Source organism: Daphnia magna, linkage group LG3 (genome assembly GCF_020631705.1).
Source record: "Daphnia magna isolate NIES linkage group LG3, ASM2063170v1.1, whole genome shotgun sequence".
Lineage (NCBI taxonomy): Eukaryota > Metazoa > Arthropoda > Branchiopoda > Diplostraca > Daphniidae > Daphnia > Daphnia magna.
In genome coordinates this window covers 9696335-9710921 of record NC_059184.1, presented here as the reverse complement: position 1 = coordinate 9710921, position 14587 = coordinate 9696335, and the positions used below count along the sequence as shown (strand labels likewise).

General features: G+C 40.0%; 4 protein-coding genes and 1 long non-coding RNA gene across 5 annotated transcripts; 2 read left to right on the top strand and 3 right to left on the bottom strand.

The window, feature by feature from the left end:
• Positions 1 to 33: 33 nt before the first annotated feature.
• LOC123470650 lies at positions 34 to 3228 on the bottom strand. The gene is given in 6 exon segments (XM_045171198.1): positions 34 to 1002; positions 1005 to 1490; positions 1493 to 1672; positions 2108 to 2429; positions 2506 to 2516; positions 3012 to 3228. Coding segments are annotated over 6 exon segments (2130 nt in total). The 3' UTR covers positions 34 to 88.
• LOC123470299 lies at positions 1625 to 2831 on the bottom strand. Its single transcript, XM_045170449.1, has 2 exons — positions 2506 to 2831; positions 1625 to 2429 (listed from the first exon to the last, which is right to left on the bottom strand). Exons 1-2 carry the CDS (start codon positions 2623 to 2625, stop codon positions 1989 to 1991), a joined length of 561 nt encoding a protein of 186 aa, XP_045026384.1. The 5' UTR covers positions 2626 to 2831; the 3' UTR covers positions 1625 to 1988.
• Positions 3229 to 4257: 1029 nt separating the features above from the next.
• Positions 4258 to 6584, top strand: LOC123470649 (BTB/POZ domain-containing protein KCTD3-like). The gene is made up of 11 exons (XM_045171197.1): positions 4258 to 4262; positions 4319 to 4635; positions 4704 to 4884; positions 4950 to 5065; positions 5132 to 5225; positions 5291 to 5511; positions 5594 to 5803; positions 5881 to 5994; positions 6062 to 6210; positions 6281 to 6418; positions 6489 to 6584. Exons 1-11 carry the CDS (start codon positions 4258 to 4260, stop codon positions 6582 to 6584), a joined length of 1641 nt encoding a protein of 546 aa, XP_045027132.1.
• A 293-nt stretch (positions 6585 to 6877) lies between these two features.
• Positions 6878 to 9026, top strand: LOC116918648. The gene is made up of 6 exons (XM_045171196.1): positions 6878 to 6904; positions 7062 to 7389; positions 7469 to 7603; positions 7677 to 8359; positions 8420 to 8594; positions 8658 to 9026. The coding sequence occupies exons 1-6, from the start codon at positions 6878 to 6880 to the stop codon at positions 8846 to 8848; spliced, it is 1539 nt and encodes a 512-aa protein (XP_045027131.1). The 3' UTR covers positions 8849 to 9026.
• Positions 9027 to 9453: 427 nt separating this feature from the next.
• Positions 9454 to 11153, bottom strand: LOC116932949. Its single transcript, XR_006643940.1, has 5 exons — positions 11116 to 11153; positions 11008 to 11044; positions 10701 to 10898; positions 9817 to 10575; positions 9454 to 9746 (listed from the first exon to the last, which is right to left on the bottom strand). It is a non-coding gene; the product is annotated as an uncharacterized LOC116932949 (long non-coding RNA).
• Between the last annotated feature and the right edge of the window lie 3434 nt (positions 11154 to 14587).

Here is a 14587-nt window from a genome sequence, read left to right as displayed (position 1 = left end):
AAAAAAAAATTCACAATTCTTGTTTTATGAAATTGGAAAGCAAAATTCTATTTCTTGGCATTATACATTCACAAAAATGAAATTCACATTACTTTTTTAATGAATGCAAAAGGGGGACTAAGTACCACTCAAGTTCTTCATTATCAAACGATATTGGGGGAAAGGTATTCATAGGAAGGGCCATCATTTTGGCAAAGATTTGAGATGGACGCAATTCAAAAGTCTCGTCACTTAACTTCCCCCCCAGAAATGTATGAAATTTAGAAGAGACATACGGTGTTATGAATGCATTCCGAAGGGTAACAAATTTTTTGGCTTTGATACATACATCGCCTTGATTAACAACAATATCAATGCAGACGTAGACCATTTCATCGTTTGCAAGAATCACATTATTAGGGAAAAGATTAGTCAGGACGAAATCAGCAAATACAAGTCTTTTAGGCCATCGCTCTCCTTTTCGTAAAAAAGCAAGGGGAAATCTGGAATTTACATTAAATTTTTTATTTGCAATGGCGAGTTGCATTTGATTGGTTAGTATTGTTCCACATTCCGTAGTAGGGAGTTGGTATTTGTTTTTTTCAATACACCTATTTCGAATTTGTTCGGCCTGGCGATTACCACTACGCAAACAGTTGCGAAAAAATCGTTGAAAACTTTCAAACGGGAAAGCGCTGATGGTCTCAATTCCGCATTTATATTTTTTAACGTCCTCCCACACGTGAGTCACTTGATGGCTTACAAACCGACAAGGTATGCCAAGTTCCGTAAGCCCAACAGAGTATTGTTCAAAAACTTTTTTAGCTTCCAACAAATTTGACTGAGATACTGGATTTTTATCGAAAGGACTCAAAAGTAACATTCCATATTGTAAAACCATTATATGCTGAAGATCGTGATCTTCAAGAATCCCCTTAAACAGTGGATACAACAGATAATAGAGTATGTTGCGCTTCACGTGGACTTTATAACTTTTGCAAGTTGAAAGCTTTCCAATATAAGTTTACCCTCCCCCGACACAAACACAAAACCCTCGAGTCGACGCCCAAAAGCTCCCTCAATTACAGTGTGCATCGGATCAATAATAAAGCAAGTTACCATACGACAATTAATTTCTTTAAAGGGACTAACATCAGTAGGATCTTTTAAGTGATCGTCTTCAGAAAATTGATTTACGTAATATGTCCAAAAGTCATCATCAGTTCTACTTTTCGCGTTAACATTTCGAAACAAAATGGTGTGGTTTATCATTTCCCATCTTTGAACGCAGCGATCACATGCCCAGTAACCAGTATGACCCTTAGTTTTTTTTAAAGAAGACCGCATAGGACCGTCTGCAATCACACAGCGAAGTGACACAGTAAAATCTCGACTATGAATGCAGTTTAGAGTCGGTGACAAGAGAATTAATTCACTAATGAGATTGCTAAGAAAACTGTTGATGTCGGCCGGTTTCCCAACGCCCACATAAAACCCAATCACAAAAACGAGGTGTCTAACAGGATTTTGGTACCTTCATCGCTTGAAGCTGAGGATTTGATAGAAACTAGCTTCCCTAGTATAGGAGTAATAGTAGCAGCTTGTTTGTCCTCATTCAGCTTCGCTTCATCAATATTGATATCCATTTCGTAATGAGGCACATTTATTTCAGCTTCGCGTGTAGTAAATTCACCTCGTAGGACCAGTTTTTGTTAATTTCAGATTAGGATGAACGAAATAGCACACGTCTTTCAGTATCAAACGATGAAGAAGTAGAACTCAAGAGAACAAAGCTTGGACGTACGAGAGACGTAATAAAGAACAGATAAAACGTTATGAGATTGGCAAGTGCCTAAACAGAACGTAATACTGTCGTCTGCGTAGGTTTGCATTGAGACATGACGGGTAGATGGCGTTGTGTAGATAACAGTCAATATCAACACTCCCCCTCAAACCGAGTAATCAAGAAATAAGGATTGATAATAGAAAGAAGAAAAATATCGTATAGATTAAATGGTGACAGAGGAAGCCATGCCGATGCGGTCTCGGAGAAAGTTGAAACGATGGGTAGCAGTTGGCTGAGTCGAGACAATCTTGGTCATGATCTGTGACTGGGACATAGGGCTACCTAAATCTTCAAGTTGTTGAGCGAGTCCTTCAATAGCGGTAATGTGAGACATCATGCTATGTCCTTTTAGAAATTGGTAATGAAAAAATCTTGCTTGTAGTACGTGGGTGCTTGCTGAAGCATTCTGTAGATATTGGGCAGCTAGTTTGACCCAGATTGAGTTGGTGGTTTTGCAATTCACAAATGCTTGTTGCTCTTTGGGAGATATAGTTGTCATGAGAATCACCCTGGCATCTGTATCTTGCTTTTTCCACTTTTTGATCTCTTTGGAGTTAGTGATCGAGCCAGATACTGCATGAGGTTCAGGTTCCTTTGACTTTCCCTGTTAAGGTTACAATAGAACAAAGTGGGCTAACGATCTGATTAACAAGTGATAATATGTTTCTCAGTGAAATTACCTCTACTATGTCTAGCAAATCGTTTTGTTCAAGAATTAGCCAGCAATTATACTTCCACAGCTGGAAGTTAGTGCCGTTAAATTGCTCTATGTGGCTTAGTTTGGATTTGGAGTCAGACATGTCGGAAAAACTTATTTAACTCTGGGCCCATAACCTGTTAATTTCAGATTAGGATGAACGAAATAGCACACGTCTTTCAGTATCAAACGATGAAGAAGTAGAACTCAAGAGAACAAAGCTTGGACGTACGAGAGACGTAATAAAGAACAGATTAAATGTTATGAGATTGGCAAGTGCCTAAACAGAACGTAATACTGTCGTCTGCGTAGGTTTGCATTGAGACATGACGGGTAGATGGCGTTGTGTAGATAACAGTCAATATCAACAGTTTTGCCTGCTCAATTTGAAATGTTGTGTCAAGGGCTTCAATCTAATTAGACAAATTATAGTTTTATCATTTAGGCTAGGCTGAAACATCAAAGATTGCAGTAAATTTTCTTACGCACGCATGCTTTTTGATAACAGATTTGAATTTTTCTGATAGACGTCGAAGAACTTCACAAGATCTGTGGCTCGATTAATCAGTCCCACAGAGATACCATTTATGGCATTCTCTACACCAAACTGGACATATTTCCCACTATCAATTGGAATGGCTGGAGGCAGTTTGTTTTTTAATTGCTTATTTCTCGAAGTAGGCCAGTCGTTGCCGTCAATCTTCATCAATTCCTTTCCAGTGTAGTAATGCGTAGGTCAGGTTAGGCTCGTACAACTTTAGCAAAGTTAATAGGTACGTCATGTCGCTTTGTTTTTGACTAGTAAAAGCAGCCCAATGCCGTAGTAACTTTATAAAAGAAATTGAATGACGCAAGTCTTCATTTTCTGCAAAAGAAGATGTTTCATTTGTAAACTTCATTTTATAACACCCAATCCGTGACTCAGAGATTAATTACTTAGTTATATTGAATGATACAACAACCCAAAGACAACACTTTGCCCTTTAACAACATGCTGTGTTTTTTCTCCGCTAGGTGGCCGGGAGAATGAAGGCCCATCACAACAAACTATACTAGCTAGAAATCGTAGTTTGTTTCATTGAATTTTCCGAAAGATTAAAAAAAATTGGTGAAATTTTTAAAGAATACGATGCTTAGTTGCGATTTCCCAAAAATGAGACCCCCTAAAACCCCAAAATTTGGCCTCATTGAGTCACGGATTGGGTTTTAAAGCAATTTTTTTTACCCTTTAAATTAAAGTTATAAGATGTTTGTGTATCACAGGCAATATCGTGGACGTAATTTTGGTGCAAATTATTGGCTTCCTCATCATCTATCTGTAAACATTTACGGATTAGCCCTTGAATTTGTTCACGTTATTTAGAAAGTATCTATACCAGTTCATGATCGAGCACTTCGGATTCAATGGCTGGATGGTTCAGTGGCAGTGGCTTTAAACTAAATTTTGATATTAAATCTGTTGAATTCTGTAGGTATCCCCAAATGTCATTGCTGGGTACCCCATCCTGGCACCAACCCTCAAGTATTTTTGCAGCTTTATAGCGTAGCCGAGAAGCGTATTGAGGTTGAAGTTGATCAAGTGTCCGTTTTCTATTCCTGAGACACTTGTAATAGCCACTTGATGTTAGAACACTTTCTGCTTCGCTATTTGTTATTATTTGTTGCAAGGCAACAGGTGCACCTTTGGGAGGCATAGCTATTGAACACAGCCGTAATCTGTGTAACACAAATAAAGATGGCGTTGTTCCTCTCAGAGATATACAAGACTCATCATCATACGAATTGGTTGGTTTCAGATTTAGTACTTCCAGACAAACCTTAACATGGATTCCAGATACTTTCTTTACCTCACTGTTAAGTGGCAGGATTGGCACACTAGTGGATGACAGGGGACCCATTTTCATTGACAGAGATCCCACTGTGTTCACCCATGTTTTTAATTATCTTCATACAAAAGAAATCCATTTGACTGAAGGAATTGGAATGAGAGGACTTGTGCATGAAGCTGAGTTCTATGGAATCACTCCACTCACTCAACAGTTGAAATTAGTTCAAGAACTGGAGCATTCTTCTTGTGGCGATGTACTTTACTATGAATGCCTGAATCCACCAAGTAGGCTAAGTTGTCAAAATTTTCACAAAGCTTATCAAGTTTAAACAACATTAAATTTATTTTAATAGGTGTCCCATTTCGAGTTATAAGAACTAATGAAGATGGAGAAGCTAATCTTGCAGGTGATGGATTGGAACAACAACAACAGAATTGTAATACACCAAGACAATCTACCTTAGATCTCAGCAGAACATTGGTGCCCCCAAGGGTAAGCAGTAGTTCAAGAAATGGCCATGTTGTGATGAACAGGTTTATCAGCTTAGAATTTGCAACAAATCTCACTCTAATATTTGTGGTTTTATCTTAGGACTTAGGACGCATTCCCGTTCGTCATCCCTTGATTTACGATTGAACTCTTTACGGAGACAAGAGGGTGGAATAGGAGCCGGTTCCCACAATCATTTGGCAGCGTGGTTCGGAGGTTTGCATGGTAAATTTTGAAAATCCAAGTCTGGAGTATGCCTCAGTGTGAATGTATAATTTCTCTGAAATTTAGTTCGCTCTTCCATCGATCCTCTACGAGTAAATCTCATCAAAGCTCATCACAATTGGATCTTGATTGCCTACGCTCATATGATCACTTGCCACAAGTAACCCATCAGAAATCCTGGCGTTTTTCTTATCAGAAGTTTTTAATGACGTCGGATTAATTTAGATGTAAAGGTGCTGGAGGTTGGCATCTTGTTTTTACCAGCCCTTGGATGGATAATCAAATTGACCGGGTGGCCTTAAATGCGCGGATGACAAGCAGTGGGGGTCAAAATCAGGCACCCAATTCCTCGTCCAATTCCTTCGAAACTGAAATGGTCGCTTTGGCTTCAGGGACCACCATCCGACTATTGGCGATCGCCGATGATGGACAGCGGAATGATATAGGTAATTCAGCTAAAATAGATCTCATTTATCTTGCATGTACTGTTATTTAGTTTAACATGTATGATTTGTATTTGCATATTAGGAACCTTCAACATACACGTCTTGGTAGAATCTATATTTTTCATTGATAGCCAAGTAGTGGCTCTTTCTCGCCCACCCGTCGGCAAAATTGGAGTTTGGCATTCCATGACTCGGCATTGGCAAATCCAGGACGTCACCCCAGTTTCATCGTACGATACAGCTGGGTCTTTACTTCTTCTAGGATGCTGCAACGGGTCTATATGTTTCATAGGTAAAACGGTTCCGTTATCACCATAATAATATGGTATGAAGCAGTCACGTATCATTCTAACTAATGTATCGTTATAGACGTGCAAAAATTCCCACTGAGAATGAAGGATAATGATCTTGTAACTGAGTTGTATCGCAACCCAATGCCAGAGGCCATCACTTCCATCTCGGTTTATCTGACTCCTAAAACGAGTACAATATTGACAATTTGATTTTTCGTTCGATTGTACATGTTATATCACATTCCAATGTATTACAGATCACATAGGCATGTTCGGCAGTTGGATTCAAATCGCCTACGAAACTAGTTCAGGAGCTATGAGAATGATAGTACAGTATCCCGAAACAGTGGGTCATGGACCTCAACTCTTTCAGACTTTCATCATACACCGTTCGCCTATCAATAAAGTAGAATAATTTTGAATTGTCAAATTAAACAAAAAATCGTGTCTTGTAACAAATTTACTTTTTTAATTAGGTCAGGCTTTCTGAGAAATACTTAGTCTCCGTTTGTAGCGAGTATAACCACGTCCGGACATGGAGCGTCACTCGATTCAGAGGAATGATTTCCACTCAACCCGGATCCACCCTGGAGCAGCACAACATGCTACTCTTGGTAAAGAATTGAAATTGTTTCTAGGGGGGAATCCATTTTTTGTGAAAACTGGCCTTAATTTTCATTTTAGTTAGAAGAAAACACCACGGCCTTTATGTATAGTAATTTTAGTACAAACGAAAAATTACTAAGTTCAGAAGTTTTAAGTCAGATAGTTTTAGCTTAACAAGAAGTGTTAAATAGTATGTCAGTTTAACACAAAGAGAAAACGGTTCATTTAAAGAAGTTATGTTGAATGTATATTATGGGTGAGCATGTAGCGAAGCGAGGGATGGGATTAATCCCATCCCATCCATTATACATTCCTTGATCGATATATTTCGCGGGAATAGACCTGTATAATGATTGGCGCTTTCATTGTTACGCTTTATAATCGATTGTTGAAGCGAGGTATAAGTCTTATTGCAATTAAGAGCACATGATTGAAGCCATTTACTTTGGTGAACTGAACAGACAAACATGCCTATGCCGAGAATTCTGCATAGGGTAAGTTTTACTTGTTACATAAGTTAGTGCTGCAACTAGTTTTTAAGCTTAAGTGTACATAGCCCTGTTAGTGTTTCTTGCCTATATTCAAACAATTTTAAGCTATTATGTGTCTGACCTTGTCTCTTCGTTTCTTACATTTTGCTTTGTTTCTTAGTACGGTAGCTCTTTCAAAAAAGGGGAATTCCAAGGGATTTATCCTTCCTTGGGTTCGGAACCTGGTCCTATCAATTATCCCCTCCTGTTTCAAGTGGTCTCAAGTCAGCAGCCTGACTATCTTGGCAATCCAACTGAGCTGCTTTACATGATCCCGGAGAACTGGATGGACAATCGTTGCCAATTCTTCTTGTACCCGCCAACTGATTTCACCGTTCTGGGACTGCCACCATGGAGTTGGGGTCTGATCAATTACAAACGACGGCGCTATCCAGAACCACAATTTGTGGAATACGATATTATGGACATCATCACTGAAAACGGTCCCGGTAAGAGTTTTTGTTTGTGTCATTGGTTCTTAAATTCGAGCTTAAATTGTGTTTTCTTTCTGCAAACTTTATCTTTTAGTGTCTTTTGAGGAAGCCCAGCAACAGCTCAATGAAATAAATTTAAGTCTAGCTTCATCAGGAACATCAGGGGTGTTGCCTAGTTCAGAATCTCAAATCAATTTTGAAACTCAAGATCTGTTTCGTGAGGACCCTGGTAATTTTGCTAATTGTTAATTAAATATTTTAACACTAATTAAAATGCTTATTGACTTAATAATTCTTTTTAGATCAGGCCAATTCATATCATAGCATCCTGGATATATCACAGTCACGTTCCTCAGCCTCATTTGTGACTAGTTCCCCCAACATCTCTAAAAAGTCAAGCTCGAGAAAACAAACATCTCGTAGCACTCGATTTCCGACGGTTGCAAAGAGACCCATTACGTCAACATCCGCGACTCGGAGTAACAAACGAAATCCAAGCAGCTCATCGCCATCACAGGGTCTCAATAATGAAACCATGGTGTCTATTACAGCAATTACCAGGACCCCCACTGAAGGAAGAAGCTCACCAGCCCAAGTGCAGCCTGGTTCCAGTAGCAGATCTAACACACGTCACAGTCCACCTTTACAAGGGGCAAGGGTCAGTAAAGAGAAAGCAACGACCATTTTGTCTGTTAGAACCGAGTCTCCCGTTGCCAACCAAATCCCACTGGCCGTAGTAGTAGAAAAAGATGTTTGCACTGACAAAGTTGAATGGAGAAAAGAAATGTTGCGACAGACTATGGTAACATACGCTCTCCTTAGAGATTTGATCCCCCAAAAACGACTTATTTCAAAAGTGCTGCAAACATTCTTGACACGGTTCACTCAAAAAGTAGAAAAGGAAGTTAAGTTGCCCCTTAATCAATTTGAGGAAATTGAAGCGTTAAATACTGCTCTATTGGATATGGAACTCAGCGTAAGCCTCGTAAGTTTTTGCCGGTCTTCCTTTCCATATCCTTTTTTATATTTTTTAATTTTTCGTTAGTGTGCAATCCAAATTGATAAGTTTCGTTTGTTGAAAACGGAACTTCTGATTTGCAAATCACTTTTTGTCTCTCTTCTTTCTGCCCAACTGCCCCACAAAATCCAATGGAAAAAACGAGGACAAGACCGACGTCCTGGATTTGGACATTTAACCAATTTCGTCGCCGTATTTGGAGGTAGTAGATAAATAACTTATTTTAGATATATTCAATTAATAATCTAAAACCTTTTTTTTGCAGTTGTGGTCATGGCCATTTTGGAAACTCATAAGAAGCAAACAAACATCAGCAAGATTATTACAGCAGTGCAAACTGCGCGTAGGTTCCACGCAGCTCAATACCAGAAATACCTGAATACCGACGACGAAGCAAATGACGAAGATGTCGGTGGCGAAGGTGAACGCCCAAGGGTTGATGTGCAGACTATATAAAAAATTGAATCACGAGTGAATCAGATTCTAAAATCTCTGGAAGTGTATTCTGACACACAAGCCTAATTTAAAATTGCAATTTGCCTGAATGTTGAATTAATGTTTTTCGTTAAAGCAGTGACATCGTGTTTAGTTTTCATTCCTTAACAAATAAATTCAGCAAATGGTTTTCTGTTTATATTTGTTTATCTCAATTCTTATTCAATAAAAAACAGCTTTCTCTATTCATTTAAATATATAAGGTTGGGTAAGGAAATGGTAAATTGAAAATCTGGCCAGATGACTTCCATTTAAAATACAGTCGCAGATTAAATGCATTTTAAATTCATTTTTGAACGCATATATCCTTTAGAAAAAAATGCACCAATATCTAACTCATAAACGGCCATTTGGCGTAAAGATAGCGTTTTCGGCGCACATTAATCGCTTTTATGAACACTTAAGAAACGCATTCATCCACAAAAAATTGCAATTTGAATGGTTTTCAACTGCATTGTTGATCGCACAAATTCTTCACGGGTAGATGCACGGTAATTCCTCGATGCGCCTTAAATGTGATGCGGTACCCGACAAGTGGAAAAACAAACCAACGCGTAATTTTGTTATATGTTTAAAGCAGAAAATGTATTGTTCTCATTAAAAATTGTTACATTTAAAAATAAAAAATAAAATGTTAATAAACGTAACAGACATTCTGAACACTGTAAAGCTATATACGATCACCGGGACGTTCAACGATTGATGAGATGTTTTTTATCTCCTTCGGAACAGATCTCTGTACGGGAAAGTAGATCGAATAAAATCCGTGACTTCTTCATCTATCAATCACAATTGACATGGGTAAAAATTGGACGAATTCTAATGTCTGTGTCCAGCAAAGCTTCTGTAAGGCTACAATCTAGGAGAGCGAACATTGCTGAAATTAACGCATGCAACGTACAATTCGATAAAAGATTTTGATTTAATACCTGGCGACAAACGACTTTCCTAGGTCTTTTAATTCTGTACGAGAATCGCATTCCCTTGGCCAGTAAATTGAAATTTTCTCTTTCTTCGTTTACTCTTCCTGATTTTTCATTGCAACATTCCCGTTCATAACAACCATTTTGGTCCCATTTCTGAAAATAAATTATATTTATAACTCACTATGAATATTTATATTACCGCATCATCTTTTCTTTCTTGCAGATGAAGATCCCGAGCTGAATAACTCAAACAAACGCCGTCATCTTCCACATATTCAGCAAGCAGCAACGTTCACTCCAAATATGAATGCGGCCAAAGACAGAATCCTCCTGTTACCAATCCGTCGGCTTCTACCATCGGCACCGCATGAAGCAGCTCTTTCGCCAAGAGCACGTCCAGTAGTATGCCGAAGAATAAACTTTTCAGAAGATGAATTAAAGAATGTCGATTGCTTAGACAATTCAGGCATGGACAATCAGGATCAGCCAATTTACAATTCGATGGTTTTGTTATCAACCATTTCGCCGAGTGAAATGGAAGCTACAACCATACCGCCGAGTGAAATGGAAGCTAAAACCATACCGCCAAGTGAAATGGAAGCTACAACCATTCCGCCGAGTGAAGTAACTGCAAAGCAAGGTCGTCCAAGGGAAAGGCAAATCCGTCCCTCAATCACAAGACGATATAACTCTCGCAATGACTGGGAAGATTTATCAAGTTGGCAATCAGATGAGGTAGGTGGCCGTGCGAAAGAAAAAACCCTGTCATTTATGAATTCCGATAAACAAAAATAAATTAAGACATGCAAATTTACTTCAATTGCTGAGAAGAGAGAGGGCACTACTCAATATTATTTCAAAACTTAAAATCTCATAAACAACATTACCTCTATTGTTTTTTACAGACTGTGGTGGCCTTTTCTATCCCACAGTTGAGTTTGTGTCAAGGCTGTGGTCGGTGTATCTATTTGTAAAGGAGTACCTTTGACAGATGTCAAGCTCGACTTTCATGTTGAAGGGCCTTGTTGAATTCCTTCTGCCCCATCTGGAGACATGTAACACTTTTCTCTGTGAAACCGCTCGTCCTGGTGAAAATAACAAAGCATTAATTGAAGTTATTTTGAGAAAATTTTTGAAACCAATTTTGTCTAACAAGAGAAAGTTGCGTTTAAGTTTAAATAAGAAGACCAGTACCTTTGGTCCAGCCAATAAGGAACGTAGGGCCAGAACACTGAAACAATAAATGAAACTCAAATTCTGCAGCATTTTCTATTTCTTAAATTTAAATAACAAAATGCTTACCATTATTTGGCTGAAGACGTTAAACGTTAATCCCAACCCCCATTTTCTTTCTATCTTCCTATCCTTACGAGGTGACATTTTTGAACGCCAGACGGCGAAGTCTTCGCCTCCTTTTTTCTTCTGATTGGCTCTTGACTGGGGAAAGGATAGGGAATTTTGCAAATCCTCTCGCCGTCATAGGGGAACATTCAAGTTTACAGGCCTTAACCATTAAGTAGGCCTTGCCCCTAGACGCGAAATCTATAGACCAGTTTCGGATGCTGCGTTGCAAAATTTAAAAAAATCCAGGGGGGTTTCGATTGCAGGGGAAGATAGGAAAAAAGGGGGTTTTTGATTTATTTACCCTAGTAATACTTTTCCAATTCAGAAAATGTTCTAGAATACTACACTTTAAGACATTCTGCGTCTTCTCCAGTCTTTATAAATAATTAATCATCCCTAGTTTATCCATGAAAATTAATTCAAGTAAAAGGCTAGGGATGCTGTTTAGTATTTTTTGCGTTTCTAGTGTCAAGAAAATATGTAAACATGGGTGATTCAAATGTGGATATGGGGATAATGGATAAAATGGGGATGATTAATTATTTATAAAGACTGGAGAAACATAGCTCGTGTCAATTAACGGCCATGAAATACGTCCCGGAGGAGCGGTAGAGTTGGAAATATCGGATGGCGAGTCAAAAGTAGTCGGCGGAGTTCTGGTGTTTGAAATGGGGGGAATTGACCTCTTGCTCGGTAAAGACTTCCTGGAGAGATTTGGAACGAGAATGAAAATAGGGGCTCTGCCAGAATTCATCATTGGAGACATTCCAATTGGGATGATGGCAGAAAAAATATTGAAACATCCAAGCTGGGGTCCCGAGTAGGACGCATGATACCCGCACGTTCATCGGTGGGTGTCGAAATAGAGTTGACATCAGGAATCCCGGGAAAGAACGGGGCAATGATAGAGCCCTCGTCTAGCGTACTGGAGCGGAAGGGCGTCTCAACGGGACGACTGTTGGTAGCGGATTGCGAGACGTTCAATCAAGAACTGGTAACCAATTTCTCAGATCGCAACCAGTGGGTACCGAGAAACATGGTCCTGGGGACGCTAGAAGAGATCACCTTAGCTGAAGAGGGTACGGATAACGAGGGGGAAGTGGTGGCGTTGGCCGCCCTGGAAGCACCCAAATGGTCACGAGAAGTGTTCGTAAAGTATGTCTCGAAGGAAATTGGGGTGGAAAGTCACGACAAGATTGTTGGGGTACTTACAGGATTTTTAGGACTGTTTCGCCGGGGAAAATGGCAGGCTCGGGGTGTGCAACGTAGCAGAGCCTGCGATCGAGACAGGGGACTGTCGTCCCATCCGACACAGCCCTTACTCGAGCGAATGGAAAGAATGGGAGCTAATGCAGACGCTTGTTCAAGAGATGGAAGACGCTGGAGTAATAGAGAAGTGCAATGGACCCTGGAGTTCACTAGTGGTACTTGTGCGGAAGAAGGACGGGGTCTGACGGTTCTGTGTGGATTACAGAAAGTTAAACGCGGTGACACTGAAAGATGTGTACCCCTTACCCAGAATTGAAGAAACCCTAGCGAGGTTGGAGGGTTCGGCTTTTTTTTTAATCATGGATCTGCAATCGGGTTATTGGCAGGTCCCCATAAAGGAGAGTGATCGTCCTAAATAAGCTTTTATAACAGCGGATGGTCTTTATCAGTTTAAGGTGATGGCTTTTGAGTTGTGTGTGGCGCTTGGTACGTTCCAGAGAATGATGGACCTGGTTCTCAGTGGGTTGAGATGGTCCGCGTACCTAGTGTATTTTGACGGCATTATTGTTTATTCCTTAACGGTGGAAGAACATGTGAAGAAACTCCGGAGTGTATTTGAGTGTCTTAAGGTCGCGAATGTAAAGGTGAAGCTGAAAAAATGCTTATTTGCACAAACCAGACTGCAAGCTCTAGGTCACGTCGTGGATGAGGATGGAATCGCATCGATCCTGAGAAGATTTGTGCGGTTCGAGAATTCCCTAGACCACCGGCCAACGTGACTAATGCCCAGAAAATTAAACATGTGAGGAGCTCTATCGGGCTATGTTCGTATTACCGGCGATTTATCAGCAATTTTGCAAAAATTGCAAAGCCGTTACACGACCTCACGAAACAGGGAAAATCCTTGTGTTGGGGAGAAGAACAAGAAGGAAGCTTCAAAGCTCTAAAGGAGCGTTTGATTGAGGCAACACAATTAGCATACCCCGATTATGGAAAGCTGTTTGACATTCATCCCGATGCCTGTGAATACGGGATAGGTGCGGCAGTACAGAAAACGGGAGAGGGAGAGAGACCTGTAGCCATTTGCAACTCGTTTGCTATCAGCTACTGAATGTAACTACTCAACACCCGAGAAAGAGTGCCTTGCGCTTGTCTGGGCAATGAAAAAATTTCACTGCTTCATTTGGGGGATGACGGTGAGAGTAGTGACGGACCACCATCCTCTGTGTTGGTTAACTACGAAGAAGGATCTGGCGGGAAGACTAGACCGTTGGGCACTGCTGGTACAGGGTTATGAACCCCAGGTGTTGTACAAAAGTGGGAAATTACACGATGAGGAAGACGCGTTGTCGCGGTACCAAGTAGGCCCGCAGAAGAAAAAGAGGAGAGCGAGTCCCTGCTACCTGTGCTGCTAGTCACACTCAACGGGGACTTTGAGGGAATTCGCGTGGGACAAGAATCTGTTCCACAATGGAAAAAAGCATTAATGGCACTAGAACAACGGCCTGACGCCCCATTTAAAAATTTTGTTTTGCAACAAGAATTGCTTTAGGTGCGTACAATAGGGTGTTTTCACCAAAAATAAATACTGTAAAAAAATAGACCACAGCAACTCCTCCCAGCAACAGCAGCCCCACCCAGCAAGAAGGTCGTCACGAATGCAACCTTCCCTGAGGATTATAGTTTATGATAAAAGTAAAAGTTATTGTAAACCCCTCCCTTCTTAACTTTTAATCTTTTGGTATATAAGTGCATGGTTGTATCGTCTTAAGTAGAGTTAGTTTACTGGCAAATACACAGTCTAGAAACTATTACATTTGAAGGTCCCAACGAGACTGCAAGAATAACAACGAGACTCTGGAAGAAAAGTTTCTGATCTGTGCTTCATTTGCTAGCTGCAAGTATTCTACGCTTCTATAACCAAGTCTTCAAGCAACCGACATCGGAACATCATCGAGGTAAGCGAATGCCGTTTGATTCATCTGTACAAAAGACTGCTCTCAACGAGAATACACTACTACCTTTATACCCCGTACTACAAGAATCTGATTTAACCGACCAAGACCCAAACCTAAGTCACCACCGAGAACAATTTTTGGACCATTGGAAGACCTTAATAGACTTAGAATTTAAGCAAGACTTAGAAAGAAGTAAATCATACCAGACAATCTCAACATCTGAAAATATCCAACAGTTACAAACACAGAAACAAGAAGCAAGT

What these genes read in the sequence shown, in the direction of transcription:
- LOC123470649 (XM_045171197.1), top strand. An exon ending in TTATCTGACTCCTAAAACGA is followed by an intron (nt 5,995 to 6,061) that starts GTACAATATTGA and finishes AATGTATTACAG; the next exon opens with ATCACATAGGCATGTTCGGC. An exon ending in AGCACAACATGCTACTCTTG is followed by an intron (nt 6,419 to 6,488) that starts GTAAAGAATTGA and finishes TTTTCATTTTAG; the next exon opens with TTAGAAGAAAACACCACGGC.
- LOC123470299 (XM_045170449.1), bottom strand. Translation starts at nt 2,625, where the DNA reads ATGTCTGACTCCAAATCCAAACTAAGCCACATAGAGCAATTTAACGGC. An exon ending in ATTTGCTAGACATAGTAGAG is followed by an intron (nt 2,430 to 2,505) that starts GTAATTTCACTG and finishes TAACCTTAACAG; the next exon opens with GGAAAGTCAAAGGAACCTGA.
- LOC116918648 (XM_045171196.1), top strand. Translation starts at nt 6,878, where the DNA reads ATGCCTATGCCGAGAATTCTGCATAGG. An exon ending in TGCCGAGAATTCTGCATAGG is followed by an intron (nt 6,905 to 7,061) that starts GTAAGTTTTACT and finishes TTTGTTTCTTAG; the next exon opens with TACGGTAGCTCTTTCAAAAA. An exon ending in TGGAACTCAGCGTAAGCCTC is followed by an intron (nt 8,360 to 8,419) that starts GTAAGTTTTTGC and finishes ATTTTTCGTTAG; the next exon opens with TGTGCAATCCAAATTGATAA.